Here is a 23,171-nt window from a genome sequence, read left to right as displayed (position 1 = left end):
CAACATCACGGATAACTTAAGAATTAGAAAAGAGTTGCAGCTGCTTCTCAAACAGAGATTTTCATGTAATTTTCAGTTGCCATGACTAATGTTGTACGGTGTGTATTTTAAGGGCGTATGCTGCTTTCCGGGTATTATGTGCACTGTGTAAATTTGCACTCTCGTACTTTGTATGAGAGCTTATCATAACCAGAAAAGTTGACCATCAAAACCCTAATGGAACAGTGGTGACAGTCGTGTGCAGGTGCTGCAGGATGGCTGCACCGTCACTGCCAGAAAACTGTAATGTTGCCTGGAAATGTAAAGACACACTGCTTTGCACTGACACAATACTGTGGAATGTGAGTGTTTAGAGAGCGTGAAACATGGACGCCAAACACGAAGTACAACATTTGAACAGCTATCATTCTGAAAGTAATGCGTATGTTGACATTTGCTGATTTAAAGTAGAACCTTATCGTCACTTAACACACTCTCAAACATCATTCAACAAAGAACCTGCATGAAACGCAGCTCTCTTAACCTTCAATTGCCCGTAGATTTAGATGTGCACTTGTGATTTTTCATTTATCACAAGAAAAATATTTGGTGCATTGGTGTAGTAAAGATAAGGAGACCTGGGCTGGACGATAAAATTTTTTACATTACCTGGGGGGCTCTTCAACTGGTGGGGGAGATTGTCACATCTTGCAGGAGCTTTCCTCTCTTCAGGAACTCTCTACAGGAGGGGGAGATACAGGAGAGGTGGAGGAAGATCTCAGCCTGGGCGTCTATTGTCTTATGTAGTCTGGAAGATGAGTGGATGGTGGGGTGGGTGCAGTTTTCTATGTGGTGGGGTTGGGTGGACTGTCCCGGGCTCTGTGGGGCCGGGAGGCGCTGATGCACTGGGCCCGGTCTGGATGGGCCTGGGTCCCCTTTCCCTGGCGGGTCACGGAGTATGGGGGTGCCTACTGGGGTCAGCGGGGGAGCTGGCCCCAGGGAGGGGTCACTTGCCCCTCCCTTCCTTCCCTCCCCATCTCCAGCTGCCTCCCTCTTCCCGCTCCACCACAACCACCCACACATGCAGGGCCTTGGAGTAGGGGTATGTCCCCAGGGTGCAGAGGAGGCTACCCCCCCTTCTGTCCCCTTCTGGCTGCCTCTGCCTCAATTTTATCCCACAACTTAGACATTCACATTACTCACACTCTCATTACACATACATATAGGATCTTGGGGGTGGGCACGATACACGGAATCCAAATTACCATCAGGGTGTACACCTCACCCCTGGCATCGTTGCCCACCTCTCAATTTTAAATACACGTAGACATTGAGGGCTAGCAGGAGGGACTATGCGCTTACCTGCTGCTCTCTGGCAGGTAGCTCCAAGCCCTCCTGGGTTTTAAATGCACCTTAGAACACACATGCATCAACACTACAATGAGCGGGTGGAGGGAGGTTTGGAGTCTTCTCTCACCCCCATTCTCTGCGGCCTGCTGGAGCGGGGGGCTAGGAGGAGGAGTTGGCCGTCCGACTGCGGTCTGGAGTGTGGGGCCTCCCTGCTGCTGCGGAGTCGGGGCGGTCTGCCTCTCCCCACCGCAGGGAAAAGGGTAACACCACCTGGGTCTGGGTGCAGTTCCCCCCTCCAGGGGCAAGGGTACCTAGACCCGGTTTGTAGAGTACGCTTGGGGAGTGTGATTGTGTGTACAGCGTCTCTATATGTCTGTCTCCACGTTGGTTGAGTGTGGAGTAAGTGCATATGAGAGCATGAGGGTGGGAATGGATGTTTGTATCTGTGTGTGCCTGTATGTCTGTGTCTATATGTCAGGTTGGGTATCAGGCGCCACCTCTCTGGGGACATCTCAGGCCCTCCAAGGTTTGGAGGCCTATCTCCCCCCACCACCACTTCCCCTGCCAGTGGCGGACTCCCTCAGACATCGGTGCGTTGGTGGTTCTTTGTGTCTGGGGATGGGCGTCCAGGTACACACCGGCTCACTCCTTGGCGGCCGCTTATCGGGGCCTGGAGCCTGGGGCTCGCTCGGGGCACTTCGGAGGTGGGGTGCCCCCGGCCTCTCGGCCTGGGGCTCAGTCACTCAGGCGCAGCTGGCTGCCGGCGGAGCTCACGGGCGCGTCACTGCAACTCCCCCTGGCTTCTGCTCCGCGGCTGCTGAGTGAGCCCTCATCTGGGACTCTCCTCAGCTCTTTCTGGGACAGTGGCGCGGCTGCCCCTCTGTTGGTCTTCCTTGGTCTGTTGTGTTCTGGGGGCCTCTGGATGTCTGGAGTTTTGATCTCCTCCATACCTGCTTCATGCCCTGGAGGACGGGGCTGTGGCCCCCCCACACCCTCTAGCAGATCATTACATCCTACCTCAAAACACACTGTGTTCTGTCTATCTTGCGTGCTGCACAATAATGTTTAATATTTAGTATTTACTGTCATATTCCCATTTATCATTGTGATGTTGTTTATTCTATTACTCTTGTTCTCTTCTGCTTGTTTTCTTTTTTCTTTCTCGACAGGTGATCCAGGTGATCGATATATGCATTTTTTTCTCTGCATATTCTGTTGGTTTTTGTTTTTTGCCCTTCTCCCCCGTCCCTCTTCTCAGCTGTTTCTCTTTTCCTCTTTCTTTCTCCCCTTCTTTCCCCCAGTCAAGTCTGTCCCGTATTCAGTAAGTGAAAATAAAATAAACAATAAAAGGTGAATCAAATGGACCATTACGGCAAGGCTGGGATGGTCAATTTGGTAAAGTAAATCCGTTGGGCATCTTTCTTTGCCTTTAGACAACAATTCTGATGGCAAAAGAGCCAAACGGGACAGGCAAAAAAACAAACAAAAAAACAAAACAAACATTTTTTACATTACATCTTTTGTTACATTGTAAAGTTCTGCAACGACCAGTAGTTAGCATCTAGAGTAGGAAGGTTTGCTCTTGCACCTGCCTCAAAGCAGACACTTAGGAATGGTCCTTTTCCTACTCTTTAAGTCACACACTCACGTTAATGCTTTAAAACCGGGCTTCATGTCCAAATTGATGTTTAAAATTGAAGGAGAATTTCTTGTTAACTCCTTCTTTTGCACGAAAAATAATTACAAATTATAGCAAACCACATGACAACAATTCCTGCAATACACAGTGGTGTGAAAAAGTGTGTCCCTCTCTTCCCAATTTCCTGTTTTTTCTCTGTTTGTCACACTTATGTACATGGCCCTGTGTGAAACAGTGATTTTCTCTTAAAGCCATCTTTGCAGAGTTGCTGTAATTCAGCCTTGTGGGAGAGTTTTCGAGCACGCACCGCCTTTTTAAGATCATGCCACAGCATGTCAATCGGATTCAGTGGCCCAATCACATTAGTTTTAGATTTGTTTTTTGAACACTGTCACGGGTTTCCAGGGCAAGCCGTGTGTGAATGATTTAGGACCCAGGAAGCACAGAGGTAAAAAAACAAACAAACAAAACAAAACAGGAGTATCTGAAGGTCCCAAAACAAAACACAAGTCTAAAATAAAAAAAAACAAAACACTGGAGCCCAAGAAAAACCAGTTCAAAGAGCCGACCAGGAGATCAGCACAGATGTCCAAAACAGACAGCTCAGGGAGCTGGCCCGGAGGCCGACAGCACAGGAGTCTGAACAGTTTAGGAGGGCAGCGACGCAGGCAAAGGAGACAACGGAGCTGGTCCGGAGGCCAATCGTGCAGAAGGCAACGGCGGCGACTCAGGCGAAGGGGGTCTGGAGGCCGGCCGCGCGGAAGGCAATGGCAACGACTCAGGCAAAGGGGGTCTGGAGGCCGGCCGCGCGGAAGGCAGCGGCGGCGATGACAGCACTGGTCTGGGGGGCGACCGCGCGGAAGGCAAAGGTGGCGACTCAGGTGAAGGGGGTCTGGAGGCCACCCACGACGATGATGACGCCCGACCAGTAGCCTGGAAAGTGTGGACGAGGAAGTGGCAAGTTAACCGCAGAACCAGACGAGGCTGGACCAGGCGACGCTGAAGGCGAAGACATGGAGGTTGGACCAGGCGACGCTGGAGCTGAAGACACAGAGGCTGGACCAGGCGAGGCGGAGGCTGGACCAGGCGACGCTGAAGGCGAAGACACAGAGGCTGGACCAGGTGAGGCAGAAGCTGATGATGAGGCTGGACCAGACGAGGCTGAAGACTCTGAGGCTGGATCAGACGAGGCTGAAGATTCTGAGGCTGGACCAGACGAGAATGGCGCTGCAGGCGATGGCGTGGAAGCCGGAGATGGTGGTGCTGCAGGCGACTGTGTGGAAGCCGGAGGTGGTGGCGCTACAGGGAATGGCGTGGGAGCCGCAGGTGGTGGCGCTGCAGGCTGGACGGATCCCTTGGACCCTCCAGCGGAGACATGAGACGAAGGCCGGACGGGCCCCTTGGACCCTCCAGCAGGCACGGAGTCCTCTGGCAGACACGAAGGCAATGGGTGCTGTGCTGAGCACTGGCTCTGCCCAGACAGCGCTGACACGGTATAGTTCTCTAGGGGCTGCTTAACCTTTGGGGATACAAAATTAGCTGGGGACTGAAACCTAGCTTGTGGGGAGACCCTGGAGTGCATAACTGTGCCCAAAGCAGCTAAAATGCGAGAAACATCCTGGGTGGAAATTAGATTTTCTCCCTGCATAGAAGAAACGAGTGAGACTGGGGACAGAACAAGTGACGGCGCTAGCGGGGACACTGGAGCCTGAGCTACGGGTAGCGGGGCTAGGGGGACTGGAAGCTGAACTATGGGAGACACTGGAGATACTGGAGACCGTGCTAGTGGAGACGGAGCTACAGGTAGCGAGGCTGGAGACTGAACTACAGGAGACACTAGAGGCACAGGGGACTGAACTGAAGGTGGCTGCTGGGCAGCTAACTGAGCTGAAGGTGGCTGCGCAGGTGAATAGCTGTTCACATTAGTATCTCCCACACCAAACACAGCCCCGGAATAAACAGTGCCATAGTCCAAAACAGAAAAAGAGTCCTCACTCACCACAGCCGGCGATTCAGAAGTCCCAATGTCCGGCTGTGGGGTGATGTGCCGGCGGCACGATCGTTGTTTCTTCCCCGTGGACGGCTCCGACGGGCCGGGCAAAACCACATCCAGTGGGATGAATCGAGCAGCGAGGCAGTAGTGGCTGGGAGAAGGTGTGGTGTGTGCTGGAGAAAGGCCTGCATGGTCGGGAGAAGCGATTTCCATTACCATGGAAGGCTGGAAAAGAGCCGTTGTAGCTGGCTTTCAACGGCGCGGCGAAGCTCTTCCAGAGGGCCTTCCAACCACAGCCCGAGGAGAATCTCCACATTATAGGTAATGTCGTCCCGGAGCTCCTCAGACGGGTTTAATGCCGCTGGGTCCATGCTGACTCGTTCGTACTGTCACGGGTTGCGGGGCAAGCCGTGTGTGAATGATTTAGGACCCAGGAAGCAGCAGCTCTGCAAGTGAGTTTAATAAACAAAAGTACATACAAACAGAAATGGCGAGGGTGAACATGAAACTAAGAAAACCTAAACTGGGCAAAACTAACAAAACTAACCAGAAACCAAGATGCAGGGAGGCACGGGGAAATACACGGGATGACGACAGAGAGAAGCAGACGAACCAGCAACGAGGACGAGGGAACACACACCATAAATACACACACCAGTAATCAGGGGATGGGAAACAGGAGGGGAACACACCTGGGTGACATAATAGCTGACGAGGCAGGGGAACCTTAAATAGAACACACTGACATCAGACAGAGACCTTCAAAATAAAACAGGAAACCCACCGACTGAACACAACACACACCAACTAAACACAGACTGGGGGACACAGACATAGGAACATGAAACGTGAAGCAGGAGAGTACAAAAACCCAAGATAACCAAACCACAGAATAATAATAAACTTAACATAAACACGGAGTCACAGACTTCAGACCATGACAAACACCTTCATTTAGAAACTGCATTTTGTTTGATTTCTATCTTCTTTGTCTGATATTTACATTTGTTCAATGCTCTGAAACGTGTGACAAACATATAAACAACAAAATTAGGAAATCAGGAAGGGGGCAAACATTTTTTCGCAGCACTGTATGTCATAAATACAGGAAACAGTACAGCTATGGTAAACACAAACGTGACCTTTAAAAGTATTCTTGTTTAAAGTACAATGCAGACCATTCTGGCCTTTTAGTTGACAAAAAAAGCTTTGTTGCTTCTATCTTTTTTATTAGTTATAGCGTATTCATAACATACCTTCATACCGTGTACATAATAGACCCATATTCTGTACCCTCATACCTATAACAGACACATTTCTGTTATATATCTATATAGCTATATTATTGCTAATATATATTTTGTAATATATCTATATTACAGCTAAAGCACTTCTGGATGGATGCAAACTGCATTTCGTTGCCTTGTACTTGTGACATGTGCAATGACAATAAAGTTGAATTCTATTCTATTTTATTTTTTCATCAGTTAAGCACACGCTTCAAGGTAGTCAATAGCACCACACACTCCTAACAATAACCCTGAGCAAATGCAGTCTACAAGCATGAATTCTCAGAAATTCTTCTGGCGCCTCAATGCAGCTACTGGTCAAACTTGTTTGACGCTATAGCTGCCACCTGTTATTCAATCCATAGTTTCACTTGTATATTTACTTTTAGTTTCATGGACACATGAAATGAGATGATGAGATGAGATAGCCTTTATTTGTCAGTTGCAGGTCTTGCAGATATCAACACACCATAGCACAATAAACACAGACAGTAACATGGGAAAGAGTTCCAGTGTGTACATCTGATCTGGGACCGCTGCACTCTTTCGACTGCGCCTCCAACTGACCCGATGTCCACATCATGGGGGAGGTAAGCGTTGGAGGTGGCGTTGGATCTGGGGTAGGGAGGGTGATGCGTCAGTGAGTGCTTATCAGTATCAGTATATGTATGTGTGTGCGTTTCCATAGTTCAGCTGAGACAGTGTCCTTTGCCCTGCCAGGCTAAGTAAACAGTCTTCCAGCCAACCCAGGTGGCCTTGAATGGAATGGAAAAGAACAGACTCAACACAGTCGTTATCAGGGAGTTTTTGTTCGGCTCCAGCCTTGAGCCCACAGCTGGCACCGAAGGGGTAGCCGCATTATGATGGTAATTTTTCTTTTGCGACAACTCATGAGAATTTCAAATCTGTTTTTAACACTCTGACACTGGTCTCTCAATCTCCCGTTGGAGAACCGCGAGCTTCCCGATGATGGTATCAAACTTGCTGGTGTTTTCATTCTTTTGCCCAAACAGCCGATTTTGAGAACTCACAACTGCAGTGAGCTGTTCTGCGATGCAATCCAACTTTCGCTCAAGGGGGTTATTTTGAGCAGGCCTCTCCTTGATGTATCCCAATATACGTTCAGAGGTGTTATTCTGAGTATTTACGGCAGCTGTAAGCGTCTCCAAGGTCTTAACCATTCTGCTTTCGAGCCCGTTCTGAGAAGTCGTGCCTCGTCCCATCGTTTCAATCCCAGCGGGGGGTTTGAACAGCCGGTTCCGCTCTCTTAATTCTCCGATAAGCCAGGGCCAAGCCAGCTCCGATCAGCAAGAACCCTGTTATCATGGTTCCGAATAGGTAGATATCTTCAGCGTCCTCGATGGAAAGGCACACGACCCTCCATTTCTGCCACCTGTCCATCGTGTATCCGGCAGGGAAAGTCCCTCCAGGGCTCCATAATTCTCTTTAGGTTTTAGAAACAGACTGTGAGAGAGTGTTCCAGGGAAAGTAATACAAAAAAAAACGCGAGACTAGACAAGGACATAAGCAGGGAAGATAAGGGAGAAGAGAAAAAGTGTGTCTGCCTCCTCCGAGAGCCAAAGAGAAATGTAATGATAAGTCAAACTACTTTATGTTTTTGTACTAATTACTTATTACACAACATGAAGCATAACTTTAAACATGGCTGAAGATGCAGTCACTGGTGTTAAAGCCTAAATTCACAGACTTTAGAATACAAAACAGTTTTTCTTAAATATTCTCTGCCTTGACTTTGTGTCAGTTTTGACAGGGCCAATACTTCTGACCTACAAATCGAAGTACAAAAACTGGCACGTACACACACACACTTACACACACACAGTTATTTCATTTTTATTTTATATTAACACATCTTAGGAATAACTAACTAACATTAACCCTGCATTTTATGAATCGTTCACTATAGCTTTGGGGAAATTATCAATAAATAACTTCTGGTATCTTTAATGATGTACTGCGTAAAAAGTCATAGGCTATCTCTCATATCTTTACATTTAGCTTCCAAAGCACCAGACTTGACCCTGAGAAGTAATTCTCCAGACTTTCTGAAGGTCTGAAAAACTTTTTCTTTGGACATTGAATGATTTTTTTGTAAAACTTATTTTCAGTCCATTTCTAGTACTTGACCATTTTCAGAAAAATGTTGAAATCTCTGAAAACAGAGATTTTTAAAAACTCCTACCAAAAACTCTGTTTTTGCTTTTACGTATGGACGAGGAAAACTGAGATTTAGTCACGCAACGTCAAAGGTGTGCGCTTTTTTTGATGTGACGCTGTGCGCCGCGTTGTTGTTTACATGAGATGAAGTTCTACAATGGCGGATATAGACAAAATATTGTTGCAGTTAATCTGACTATCTGCAGTTTTTACATGCTTACATATGCACACTAAGTTACTTTCCCTCCATTTAGAAAGACAAAGTCGTCAGAGTGAACTTCTGCATTCAACTATTCAAGATGCTCTCACAACCTAAATCCGTTGTCGTTTTGAATAAACTTAATTTAAAAAAAAAAGAAATGTATGCATGCTGTATGCTTTTTGTTCATTCTTAAGTTGTGAGTCTACACCAGGTAAAATACTGTTCTTGGTTATTAACATTTGAAATGATGAAGACACTTGAAAATGTAACACAAAATTAACTAAATTTCCAGAAAAACACAAAAACTTTTCAGAAGTACTGAAGGTTTGCATAAAACCCTGTTTACTCTTTCCTGCCCAGGCTTCTAGACTTCCAATTGGCCAACATTTCAACATGGCTTGGATTTGGCATGTTCTTGGCAATGTTTGACTGCATTTTTGGAGTTTAAATGTGGACGGAAATATTTTTCAAGAATGTACGTGTGGATGGGACTTTTTAAAAAATGAAAACGAAAAATCTCAGTTTTCAAAAATACCCATGTACGTGTGGATGTAGTCTTAATCAAGTAGAAAAAAGAGGAAAAACAAAAGAAAACTCTGGAAACTGCATTAAAAAAATATTAACATGTTTCAGGGATTAAATGTGTAATTACACTTTACACTGACAGAATAGGGAGTATCACTAGTCCAGCCAACAAATGGCTCACAATGTAAAATGAGTTTGACATCCCTGTTGTAGAGGTTTCTTCTAATCTGGCATGGCATATTTAGCCTTACTTTGTAACAGTTAATTTACTGTAACAGTTAATATATTTATGTAACATGCAGTGTCCACCTCCTGCATAAATATTATGTTGTAACCGTAACCCAGGAATGGTGAACTTTTTTTTTTGTTCAAACAGGAAAAATGACCATGTTTAAAGCTTTTACGGTAAAAGAAGCACTGGAAACACAGATATGGGGAAGTTTAGATATTCTATCTTAGTTTCCCGTTGTCAATGGTGATTATCATGCATGATAATGCTTGATAATCTCAGCAAGAAGTTCAACAAAACCATCAGTGACAAATGGAAGAATCACAACTGTTACCAAGAAATGTAGAAAGAAACCTAAAGGTGCCATTACAGAAACGCTGAAGCCAGACTGCACATTAAAGACAATTTATTTTAAAGTATGCATACAGAGCCATCGAAAAAACCCTGTGAATGGAGGAAATAAATAGAACAACACTATTCATTAATTTCATAATACAGAAGGGCTTTTGGAGCAGATGTTTTATTTTTGCTCGAGTGTGAACTGTTTTGTTTAGTCTTAATGACAAAGTCATTCTCTCTCGCTCTCTGTTCGGAAAACTCGAATAATCGTGAAATTTATGTGTTATTTATGCTTCACTTTCTTTCTTTTTTAATGCTCCAATTTGAATGACGACAGCTCCGAAACCTTTCGTACGTCTTATGTTCCATAAACAAACACTGTCATTGTCAGCATGGATGTGGTGACGTGTTTTTTTTGTCTTCTCGCCAACTAACAGAATAGAGTAGAATAGCCCTGTATTGTCATTATACATTTACAACAAATGTAATGCTGAATAACATGTGACAAAAACTAATCCAAAGTCAGGCTGTCTGAAGAAGAAATTCAGTCTACTTGTTTTTACTCTTCTGCGGGGTAGTCAGTGAAAACTAAAATAGTTCAAGAACAAGGTGTGTACTGTCTGGCAGGTTAGAAATGAAACTGGGGCAATTCATAAGCGGCTAAAGGTCTGTTTCACAGCTAACAACCCTTAAAACAAAGTAGTTTTACCAAGGATGAAGAAAGAAGAAATTTGCAGGATTGACGTTGAAAATAATTTGTCAGTAGATAGATAACCTTGTTCAGTACTTTAATTTAATGTGCTTACATTTATTCTATTTTTTTTTTAAGATTTCTTTAGATTTCTAGATTTTCTCCTACCTACTACTTTATTCTCCCATCTGTAAACAAATTTCAGAAATGTCTTGTGAATGTTTTGTTGAACTAAAGGAAAACATACAACATTTTTGTGGTTTTGTTTTGCGTCAACAGCAGGTTTGCCCAGTTTTGCAAAACACCAGCTTTGTTAGTTAGAATGTCCTCTGGTCTAACAAAAACAGGTAGATTACATTGGATAAAGGAAGATACATACAGGGTATGCCTGCGTGTTAAATGCAACCTACAAAGCATCTTGCACAGTTGCAATGAGTGTGGTGAAGTGCTTTTCAAGATTTCCTTCAGTTTCCTTTGTGGCAGGTCAGGCACTAGATTCTATAAAGCTGTTTTATGATACTATATGGTGCCATCAAGTGCCTTGAGGCAACTGTTGTTGTAATTTGACTTTACAAGAGTAAGAATGAAAAATTAATTAAAGTATTATTGCAGTTGAACAAGCAGAAGAAGCGATAAACTGTTACAAACAAACCCTGTTTTCCCAGTCAGGCCACAATCCAGAGCCATGGCCACACAATAAAGTTGTTCAGTAAAGTTTTGATTGAGCAACATGCTCTTTGTAACTCTGAATAGTCTGCTGACAAGTTCAGAAATGCCGTATGTGTTAGACACATACTTAGACCAACCAAAACCAGATCATGAATGACTCTTTTTATTTTTCTGTTTCTGTGAAAGCAGAAAAATGAATTTACAACTGAAATGTCAATAATAAAGAAAGAAGCAAAAAAACATTAATCATTTACTGATCACCTCAACCGAAAAGCTCACTCTGAACGTCCACATGTTTCATATTAACTCTATGTTTATAGTATCGCCAAAGGTATTCCATTCAGTTCTACTGTCACATGTGTGTACAATCAAGCACTTAGGCCGGCAGACTGCCTGCACAAACATTTGTGAAAAAATGCATCGCTATCAGGAGTGCGACCACACTGCAATCAGTGAATTGCAGCGTGGGGGGATTCCCGCTGTGCAACAAAAACAATGCAAAATGTCGAAAGCAATGGTGTATAGCACTTCGCCACTGGACTTTACAGGTAAACCTTGTGGAAAGCCTTCTCAGAAGAGCTGAAGCTGTTACAGCAGTAAGAGCTGGGCTGACATCATATAAAATAATTACGACTAGGATGTCACTCAAGTTCACATGCATGTATATTGATTATTGCACTGTAGAGGCTGGTGAGAAACTAATTCATTTCAGCCTGGGTATTTCTTGAAATACCACATAAAATGACAATAAACTTCTTTTTGAACTCTTGACCTTGTGAAGGTAGATGAGTAAATACTTTGGATACTGTAGTATATTTTTATACAGACAGATCAAATGTTAAAAACAAACAAAACAAAAACCCAGTTACACAGGTTATGAAAGCAAACAGGTTACCCTGGGAAACATTCAATCTGTCACGCTGAAGGCTCAGAAGATGTTAATGTCAGCTAAGCTGTAATTTACACCTTGAAAATAGTAAGGTTGGAACATAAAACAAAAACCCTTAGACGGCTGCACATGTACAAAATGCCTCTACATGTGGCAAATTAGCGTGATCATTCACAAACAAAGAAACACAAAAACAAAAAAGCCTTGGTTAATAGCTACTTAGTTTGGGACTTTTTTAATTTTTACTGTTTTGAAAAACTGAAATTTTACTTTCAGATGTTAGTTAACGTCAGAATTGTAGAATTCAAATAATATGAGATTATGTTAGTATGCTAATATATGTCAGATATCAGGCAATGCTGCTGCTGCAAGTGGGGCTGTTAAAGCATAGCCAAACTAATTAAGTAAGAACAAACATAGCTCACTCAGAATTATCCATATTTCTCTCTCTACCAACATGCAACACCAATGTTTGCTTCAATTTGTCAAAACGTAGAAAAAGTTCTTTGAAATTCAAGACACACCTCTGCAGACTTGCTTGTTTTATCTCTTTATGCTATTTTAACTTAGTGTATACCTACTTCTGCATTGTAAAACCCTTTGTGAATTTTGTTCTTGTAAAGCGATATATAAATAAACATTACTTACTTACAAAAGACAAGAGTAGATATTTGTGAGATCTTTGCACACAGACCCAGAAATGTAAGTGAAGCATTACAGTTCGTCTGAGTGTAAGAAAAGTATATGAGCTGTGTCGGGAAACACATTACTGACATTTGTACATTTTTGTTTTGCCTGCCTCTGATCTCTGATGACTACCACATTGGATTTGATATAGAGCAATTAAGATAGGATTGAAATGAAGATGTTAGTATAAACATAATTTTAAATATAGACCCCATAGTTATCCCCAGATGTTGTGTTTTCTCCTTTGCGATGCTCTGTCAGACCTTTACTGTAGCTGGTCTTCAGTTTGTTTCTGGGTCACTTTGTTTTCAGTTTATCTCTGTTGAGTTGAGACCAGGTGACTTACTTGGCCATTGAGAAATATTTTAATTTCCTTTCCTTGGGAAACTGTTAAGTTGCTTCTGCAATATTCTTTGAGATATTATCCTTATGTTCATTAAAGGTTTGTCAGATTAGTTATGCAGCATTTGATTTAATCAAGCAGAGAGTACAGCCACATAAACCTCACATTTCAATCTGCTGCTTCTATCAGCAGTCACATCATGAATAAACACTAGTGACCTGGTTCCACTGGTAGCCATAATGCCGCCTCCACCATGTCTGACAGATAACGTGATGTGCTTTAGCTCGTTAGCTCTTCTCACCTTCGTTATATTTATGGTAAAATTACTCTGGTACAAGTTAACCTTTGTTTATCTGCTTGATGAAATCTGTTTTTATCTTCTCTTAAACAGCGTGAGCTAATGCTGCATGCCGTGTGGCCAATGTCCACAGTCAGGCTGTTTGAACATCAAGGAAATTCCATCTACGTATTTGTACTCTTCAAGGGAGTGGCCATGGAAAAGGAAAATACTTCTCAAACAAGGTGTGTGTTGTTTTTACTGTTTGGTTGGAAAATGCAGTAATTGATAGACCAAAGGTCTATGTCACAGGTAACAACCCTCAAAACAAAGTAGTTCTATCAAAAATGATTTTTGACTGGCCAAGTTAAAGACCTGACCTTTGTCTAAATAAACTAAAAGGACCTGAGGCAGGTAATAGGGCTGGGCCATATCATACCGTTCACGGTAATACCGGTGTAATGTTGGGCAACGATAAGAAAATGAAATATCGCAATAGAATATGGATAAAACGCGGATGCATAGAATAACTTTGTTTTCATACGCACATGGCGGTGACGGAGAATGAGAAGGGTGGAAGTGGATCGCTGAATGAAACGGATGAACCAGAATTGGTTTGTAAAAATGCTGCAACTTCAGTGGTGTGGAACTGGTTTAGCTTTCGTCCGTCAGATACACAACAAAGCACTATTTTTGGTAGCGCATGCTAGCGGGCCGTTGTTATTACCGTGCTTTTTGGAAAATACAGCACACTTAAAATCAATTCTTTGATTTTTCTGAAAATCGACAGTGCCCCTTTAATGCACATAAAAAAACAGCTGCTTGCTTAAGTGAAATACATTGATGTTTTTTTGTTTGCACTAATAAAATTGTGGAGTTGTAAAGTATTTTGTCTAGTGTCAATTATATCATCAGTTATATCGTTATTGCAAATTTTCAAATGTATATCGTGATAAATATTTTTAGTCATATCGCCCTGCAGGTGATATGACTAAGCACTTCTAGCAGGTAATTCAGGAAACACACCATCAGTGCATAGATTATTAAGTTCTGAAAAGTAGAAATTAGAAAATAACCACGATTGAAATGAGTCAGAAAGCAAGGTTATCAGAGATCACAAAATAAACATGGGTTTTATTTTATTAAGTTCAAACTACCAACAACTAGAACTCAAAACAATCTCCAACCTGAAGACGCATTCCTTCCTCGGAAAACTAAAAGGGAAGAATCTAGCTGCTACCACCACATCGGTGCACACCATTTGCAAAACACATTATGTGGACACCCTCCCGACACAAAAATCCTGCAGAGGAAGAGAACAGAGTTAACCACATACAGGAAGCACCACTGCTGTAGCATAAGTTTGTTTATTTAATCAGCTTTTTTTTTTCCTCCGCCTAATTATGGCCCCCTTCACTTGCATCCCATTGGACCTCATATTAAGTTATCCAGTTAAAAACTATAAAATAAAGGTTAAAACCTGGAATTGACTCCAGGTCTGTGTTTTTTTTCTTTATGGAATAACAAAGGAACAGACCTCTCCTGGCCAGGAAAATGCTTGTCAGTCAAATGCCCAAATACCTTTGGAAAATGTGTAGAAAAACAGCTGTAACTACTCAGTTATCACATTACTTTTTTACACCCCTTGATTTAAACCTCAAAGTCTGTACTTCAGTCTGATTGATCCGCTGATGTCATGTACAGGGTAACCAGAGTAATCTTTACTCCATTGCAATTCTTATGATGCACTGCACACCACAAGGGTATAACATCTGTGATGTGATGGAGCTGGGATTGCAAGTTTGATTCCCACCTGGTATCCAGTAAGGATCCTGGCTAGACTCCCCATGGTAAAAACAAGCCCTGGAAAAGCCCTGTCCACAGTTCAGGACACAAGCATTTCACTACATGTTCACTAAATGTTGTACTGTGTATGTGACAAATAAAATTTGTATTAAATGACATTTGTACTGTATTAATGTGACGTTGACAGTATTCAATTGTTTACAAAATTTACATTTCTGTTCCTTCACTCGGAACATTCTGTCGGATTCACTACAGATACAGTGGGGCAAAAAAGTATTTAGTCAGCCACCGATTGTGCAAGTTCCCCACTTAAAATGATGACAGAGGTCAGTAATTTGCACCAGAGGTACACTTCAACTGTGAGAGACAGAATGTGAAGAAAAAATCCATGAATTCACATGGTAGGATTTGTAAAGAATTTATCCGTAAATCAGGGTGGAAAATAAGTATTTGGTCACCTCAAACATGGAAAATCTCTGGCTCTCACAGACCTGTAACGTCTTCTGTAAGAAGCTTTTCTGTCCCCCACTCGTTACCTGTATGAATGGCACCTGTTTGAACTCATCATCTGTATAAAAGACACCTGTCCACAGCCTCAAACAGTCAGACTCCAAACTCCGCCATGGCCAAGACCAAAGAGCTCTCGAAGGACACCAGGAACAGGATTGTAGACCTGCACCAGACTGGGAAGAGTGAATCTACAATAGGCAAGCAGCTTGGTGTGAAAAAATCAACTGTGGGAGCAATCATCAGAAAATGGAAGACATACAAGACCACTGATAATCTCCCACGATCTGGGGCTCCACGCAAGATCTCATCCCGTGGGGTCAAAATGATCATGAGAACGGTGGGCAAAGATCCCAGAACCACACGGGGGGACCTGGTGAATGACCTGCAGAGAGCCGGGACCAAAGTAACAAAGGTCACCATCAGTAACACACTACAACGGCAGGGAATCAAATCCCGCAGTGCCAGACGTGTTCCGCTGCTGAAGCCAGTGCATGTCCAGGCCCGTCTGAAGTTTGCCAGAGAGCACATGGATGATACAGCAGAGGATTGGGAGAATGTCATGTGGTCAGATGAAACCAAAGTAGAACTTTTTGGTATAAACTCAACTCGTCGTGTTTGGAGGAAGAAGAATACTGAGTTGCATCCCAAGAACACCATACCTACTGTGAAGCATGGGGGTGGAAACATCATGCTATGGGGCTGTTTTTCTGCCAAGGGGACAGGACGACTGATCCGTGTTAAGGACAGAATGAATGGGGCCATGTATCGTGAGATTTTGAGCCAAAACCTCCTTCCATCAGTGAGAACTTTGAAGATGAAACGAGGCTGGGTCTTCCAACATGACAATGACCCAAAACACACCGCCCGGGCAACAAAGGAGTGGCTCCGTAAGAAGCATTTGAAAGTCCTGGAGTGGCCTAGCCAGTCTCCAGACCTCAACCCCATAGAAAATCTGTGGCGGGAGTTGAAAGTCCGTGTTGCTCGGCGACAGCCCCAAAACATCACTGCTCTCGAGAAGATCTGCATGGAGGAATGGGCCAAAATACCAGCTACTGTGTGTGCAAACCTGGTAAAGACCTATAGTAAACGTTTGACCTCTGTTATTGCCAACAAAGGTTATGTTACAAAGTATTGAGTTGTATTTTTGTTATTGACCAAATACTTATTTTCCACCCTGATTTACGAATAAATTCTTTACAAATCCTACCATGTGAATTCATGGATTTTTTTTCACATTCTGTCTCTCACAGTTGAAGTGTACCTCTGGTGCAAATTACTGACCTCTGTCATCATTTTGGGGGGGGGAACTTGCACAATCGGTGGCTGACTAAATACTTTTTTGCCCCACTGTAAATCTGCACCCACCTGACCCCAAAAAACCCAGGGAAGCATATGACCAGTTTCATGTGCAGTAACTCAACCAGCACGACCAGTTTTGCATATTAAAGGCATGACGAAGAAATAACTTCACGCCACTGACCCTGATTAATGCCAACCATATATCCTGACTAACGTGTAAAAGGTCCACCCTCATTCTTTCTCGGAAATTCTGAAGTGGAAGTTAAGTAGCAACAATGAAGATTTGATCTGCAATTGCAAAAACCTTGAAGCACCGAATAAAACTTAAGTGAACACAGATATCAGAACTTTAGTGTCTGTGTACTTAAACACAATAAGGGAAAAGGAAACAGTGTATTTCGAAGAGCTGTGTTCATAATAAAGTTAAAAAAAATTGAACAAGTCAGATTATTTATTAGTTAATAGTAAGAAAGTGCACGACAGAAGTGTTGCTGGATTTTAGTAGACATCCAAAAATTATTTTACAGTCAATACACTACACAATAAACAGAATAACATAAAGATCATATCCACAGGAAGCAACTACCCTGCTGAAAGAAAAATGAAAGGAACACTTTGAAAGCACACAGATCATATAGGCGATGGTGTCCTGATGGATCTCCTCCCAGATCTGGACCTTGATCTTAAGTCAAATCTTTTAAGTGGCCTTCTTCTCAGGAGGACACTTAAAACCCACTTTAGACAATGGAACATATTACGTTTACACAAATGGCCAAGAGGAACAAACCGAGCTTTGTGCCTTGTGCCTTTGAGGCAGATCAATTTTCTTTCACTTTAAAAGTTTCAGAATTGGTTTAAACAGTCAGTAACAATATTTTGATATTTGAAAAAAAAAAGCCCAACCAGTTCAGTCCAAGTATGTATAAACCAGAATGCCTCTGTGACCTGCTCAATCATTCTTTCTTTCTTGTACATTTTCAGAGTTAATAAAAATATTTGGTAATTAGTCTCATTGCTGTTCGATGGTAATATACACATTAAAGATTGAAGTAGATCCCCTGTTTTTACCGCAATATCCATGTAGGTTGCATGCATTGTTAGGGAAGTGGTGCATTTAGAAACAAAACTCTCTAAAACGAAGAGGTGGAAAGACAAAATTCAGGTTTCTTTCAACGCGACACACCCTTATTCCTCGCCCCACCCTGATCACTAGAGTGATGGCAGAGTTTCACATGTAATGCTCTTGTAATGCTTGCAATTTTCTCCCCTCCCCTCTGCTTATTTAACAGTGACAGAAAGTGAACAGGTGTCACTTGTTCATCTGGAAGCCACTGGATACATCAGAAGCGGTCCACCTCCAAGACTTACCTGAGACTGAAACTACGTAGGCAAAATCTGAGGAACGATATATCTTTAATTCAATTTCTTTCACTATTTGCACTGGAAATAAGAAAACTTACAGGTAGGTAAAAACAATACATATGCAACATCATATCAGTTTTTAAATTAGTTTTTTTTTGTTCAATATCTGTTTAAGTTTGACATTCACTATCTAATAGTGTTTTGTGAAGAGTAGTAATTTATAATTGTAACAATAAATAAATTAAGATTGCAATTAGTTTTCAATAGTATTTATATATATATATATAACCTAAATAACTTTTTTGGAGTCTGGAGTACCTTTATTGTAAACTGAAAGACTGTTAGGCTTACTTTCCAATTACAATATATTAATCATTTAAAAACATAAACACATTTATTACTTTCATTACTTTATTACTTTTTATTAATCTTAATGTTTCACTGCATTTATGGCACTCTTATGCCAGTTGCCAGTTTGATTTGATTGTTTTTCTTATTTATTTGAGCAACTTTTCGTGTGATATTTGGTGGTGGGATTTATTAGCGTTTTATTTTGTGGTTTAATGTTTCACTTTTTTATTATTTAACTCCATACTTATATCATCTGTAAAAACAAATTATGTGTTATCTTGCTGCACTTAATTCTAGAGCCTGTACTGTAAGTGCTACTGATTATTTTGTAAAAGTCCTCACCGTTGTTATATAAGCCAGTATTCCCTATGTTATGTTTGAATGGTATACACAGATGATGAGGTTGCTTTTTAATTCCAAACCGAACAACTCACCTTCTGCTTGTTGAGCTTTGATGTGTACACTGATGCTTGCACTGGCCTCAGTGCTAAGGATATTGTAAAATGTGAGTCAGAGTGCACTCTGGTGGACAAATGATATGATGAAAAAACCACAGAGTGAGAGAGAGAGAGAGAGAGAGAGAGAGAGAGAGAGAGAGAGAGAGAGAGAGAGAGAGAGAGTAGCTGTAGTGACAGTAAATGTTATTAAATACAGTGCTGTAATAAACTTCACTTCACTTACAGTTAATAGTTAGAGTTTACTCAATCTCTGTTATTCCCTCTGTTTTAGGCATGGACAGCAGACTAGTCCTCACTCTCCTGTTTGTGATGCTGACTGGGTGTTTCATGGGCACTTATGCTCAAAACATTACGGCAGCACCCAACAACACAATGAGTGTGACTCCAGCAACCAGCATAAATGCTACCAGCACAAACACCACCTCCAACACCAGCACCCCAATACCATCCAGCAACAACACCACTTCCAACGCCAGCACCCCAATACCATCCAGCAACAACACCACTTCCAACGCCAGCACCCCAATACCATCCAGCAACAACACCACTTCCAACACCAGCTCCACAACACCATCCAGCAACAACACCACTTCCAACACCAGTTCCACAACACCATCCAGCAACAACACCACTTCCAACACCAGCTCCACAACACCATCCAGCAACAACACCACTTCCAACACCAGCTCCACAACACCATCCAGCAACAACACCACTTCCAACACCAGCTCCACAACACCATCCAGCAACAACACCACTTCCAACACGACTGCAGCTCCAACACCTGCCCCACTAGTGCCTGACAGCAATGTGACAATTGTTAATGTGAGTAATGTAGAAAAAATTAAAAATATATTAAAAAAAATATATTTTAAAAATAAATTAAATTATTTCTTAATTACTATAGCAGAAGACTGACAAAAACAAGTTGCAGTTGCATTGATCAGTACCTATTAATGTATACAACTAAACCACTCTCTAACATGGATCTTATTTATCCTTGCAGACCTCTTTTACTAGAGATAATTGTAGCAAGACACAGCTGTGCGTTTCTCAGCCCTCTGGCTGCGACCCCTCCAGTGGGACATGTTTCTTCCTTGGTAGCCAAGCGCTGGGAGGTCAGAATTTTAAGTTTTCACTTTCAGGACAATCAGACGGCTACGCTGCTCTCACCCTGTCACGGAACACCACACAGGTATGTCAAATTTAATCCTTTTAGCACAGATGAAAATACAGTAAAGTTTAACAATGAGACAGTCTAGTATTTTGTTAGTCGTCATCTTTATAGAGAGGTAACATTTACAATTTCTGGTTCTTCACCACAGGGAGTCAATGACACAACCTACATCTGTGCAAATGACAACAATGTAGTCAAATACATAAGTGCTCTTCTCAACAATGGCAAGCTGAATCCCACAAAGGTGAGTTCTACTAGCAGACTTTTGAACAGTTTAGTAATACTTTTTTAGGGTTGGAGTGTGTGACAAATGCTCATTCTGCCTATCACTACTTATGCCCTTGTGTTGCCTTCACTTACATTGAAGTTTAATAATGAAGAAATTATTATCCTAATAAAAACTAAGCTCTTCTCTTTGTGATCTGTTTTCTTCCACAGCTTCAAGTCAACAATGTGAAGGGCAGAATCAATGGAAGGAACATCCAGTGTCAATTTGATGCCACAGTACCAGTCTCTACTAGCGCCCAAACTAAAGCAGCCACAGACAGTACAAGTTTCTCAATGTCAGTCTCCACTGGAACTTATAATGCCAGTAAGCTAACACATCAACATCACATCAATTGCACCTTTAACAGACCTCTTTTAATGATGGTTACACAGACCATCACTGACAATATATCAATATGTTGTTATGTACTTTAAACACATCAGTGATCTTTTTTTCTCTGCTTGTTCTTTCAGCTTCAGGGGATCTGGGTAGCCCTGCTTTCCAAATAACAACTAATGTGGTAAACCTGAGTGATGTTAATGCCACCGTCACCAATTTGGTTAGTTCCAACTCCACCAACACCACCACCACCACCACCACCAAACCCACCACCACCTCTGCTGCTAATGCAATTACAATCCAGCAATCAATGATGCAAGGTAAAAGTACCAGATAAGTTTTCTTCTTTCTTTTGGTTTAATACTTACCTGAGAAAAGAATATGTGCTTCAAACATGAAACACGTAGAGTACTTAATACTTGTTCTTCTATTCTTCCTTCCTCGCCTCTAGCTTTGCTGATCACTGTGGGCATCCTGACTCTGAGCTGGCTATAAGGAAACTGAAACCTGCCCTACATAACAGATTAAAACTTCCCTATCCAACCATGCTACTATTTTTAAACTCACAGGTTTACTATCAACAGTATGTCCCAGACTCCTATGATTAATTTTGTGGGAAAAGGTCACATTACAAATCAGGACTGGTGGAGGGCAATCACTTTCGAGAAGCTTTTTTTATACTGCTTTTACATGCAGTTAGAGATTTGGTTGGAATCATTTGCAGAACTCTTTAAAACGGTGTGGTAAGATGGGGCACAACTGCATTATTAAGAGTAACCGAACACATAGTTTGAATTAAGTGAACCAGAATCACGGCTTTTACCAGTGTGTGCAATTTATGCAAATTTTGGGTAAAGGGTCTGGTACCCTTTAAAGCCCACATTTTTATTGCTAAGCAAAAACATTCGGTAAGTTTATGGTTACTTTGATTATTAAACTGCTAAACCGTGTAAACAGAAACTGCTGGTAAACCATTGTTTGCCTTTGTCTACCCTTAGAACACCAAAAGCAAAATTCATTTGCTGATGATGACAATGATGCCAGCAAATGGCAGAGGTGCATTTAAAAACAATTATGTTCTGATAGTATATTTCTATTATATGTTGTTTATATGAATGCTGTTTGTTCAGCAGTACCTTTACAATGATGCCTTCAGTGGCTGATGTTCACATGTGTTGCTTGCTTTTTAGCAGGTGTTCACAAATAATGCTATATGTGGTACTACTGAAGATGCTCGTGTAATGATTTTGTATTACATGTTTATAATTAAATATTTATCAAAAAAATATTTTGTGTGTTTTCTGATGGATGTTGCTAGATTTGAATTGGAACTTTTAACGTTTAGTCAATTTTGGGTGTTCTCAAATGAAATTACTTAAAACTACAATATTTTCACTACATGCACTTTTCATGCGGTGCAGTTGTGTCTTGCCATATATTAAAGAGTCAGCCAGATAAGTCACTGCCCAGAGCTTGTGACCATAAGGATACGAATGCTGATCAATATGAAGTGACACGTTCACTATCTAGCTCAGATCTCTCTCCACCCAAACAGAGCAGCACAGCAGCCACATCAGTGTCAGGAGCCTGAGATCCTCAACATATCCTAGAAACTTGCTCCCAAACCGGAGCAGGTGAAAACCATGACATTGAACTTGAGGATGTTAATTCTTATCCCAACACTCACCCAGGAAAACCCCCAGTGCGAGTTAGAGATCACGGTCTGATGAAGCCGGGAGAAAAGCATCATCTGGAAAGTGCAGAAACGAGATCCTGAGACCACCACCTTGAATGCAACTAAAAATTCTGTCCATAAATATAATGAACAAAATCTGTGACAAAGGGCAGCTTTGTAGTCCAACAGCAAACAAGTGCATACAAACATGTATGACATGTCAACTGATCCAACATCTCTATATTTTGATTACTTTGAGCTTGGGAAGATCCTCATCCAGATGATTATTACAGCAGTGGAGTCATTCTTCTTCAGCGTGACCTAAAGAGCGTTCATTTCCACCTTGAATCCTATGTGTGTTTTTTTTTTATTTAAGACCCATGTCAAACATTTACTAAATAAATAATTCCATTTATTAAAACTGGGTGGAACTGGATGCTTTTGACTGGTGTTCACTGCAACCACAAAACATTTGTAAAGCACTAATGAAAGTACACACATATAAATGATGTGACATCACCAGGAGCAAATTTACTAGAAAGTGAAAAGAATAGCAAAAAAACACAAAACCAAACCCTGTGCGAGACCTGTGGCGTCTGTTCAGGTGTTACACATGTCAGTGTGGAATTTTAAATTGCTGTGGGCAA

General features: G+C 41.9%; 1 protein-coding gene across 1 annotated transcript; it reads left to right on the top strand.

Annotated features, from left to right (window-relative positions):
• Positions 1 to 4,189: 4,189 nt before the first annotated feature.
• On the top strand, positions 4,190 to 22,137 carry LOC113014053 (putative GPI-anchored protein pfl2). Its single transcript, XM_026155359.1, has 9 exons — positions 4,190 to 4,309; positions 4,619 to 4,873; positions 18,905 to 18,914; positions 19,337 to 19,890; positions 20,072 to 20,260; positions 20,391 to 20,486; positions 20,681 to 20,834; positions 20,984 to 21,169; positions 21,301 to 22,137. Exons 1-9 carry the CDS (start codon positions 4,190 to 4,192, stop codon positions 21,342 to 21,344), a joined length of 1,608 nt encoding a protein of 535 aa, XP_026011144.1. The 3' UTR covers positions 21,345 to 22,137.
• Positions 22,138 to 23,171: the final 1,034 nt, after the last annotated feature.

Source organism: Astatotilapia calliptera, chromosome 3 (assembly GCF_900246225.1).
Source record: "Astatotilapia calliptera chromosome 3, fAstCal1.2, whole genome shotgun sequence".
Classification (NCBI taxonomy): domain Eukaryota; kingdom Metazoa; phylum Chordata; class Actinopteri; order Cichliformes; family Cichlidae; genus Astatotilapia; species Astatotilapia calliptera.
The sequence above is the reverse complement of the archived record's forward strand: the minus strand, read 5'-3'. Positions and strand labels throughout refer to the sequence as shown.

Coding starts and splice junctions, on each gene's coding strand:
- LOC113014053 (XM_026155359.1), top strand. CDS start 4,190: ATGGCGCTGCAGGCGATGGCGTGGAAGCCGGAGATGGTGGTGCTGCAG. Junction 4,310..4,618: donor CGCAGGTGGTGGCGCTGCAG/GCTGGACGGATC, acceptor CTCCCTGCATAG/AAGAAACGAGTGAGACTGGG. Junction 20,835..20,983: donor CACTGGAACTTATAATGCCA/GTAAGCTAACAC, acceptor TTGTTCTTTCAG/CTTCAGGGGATCTGGGTAGC.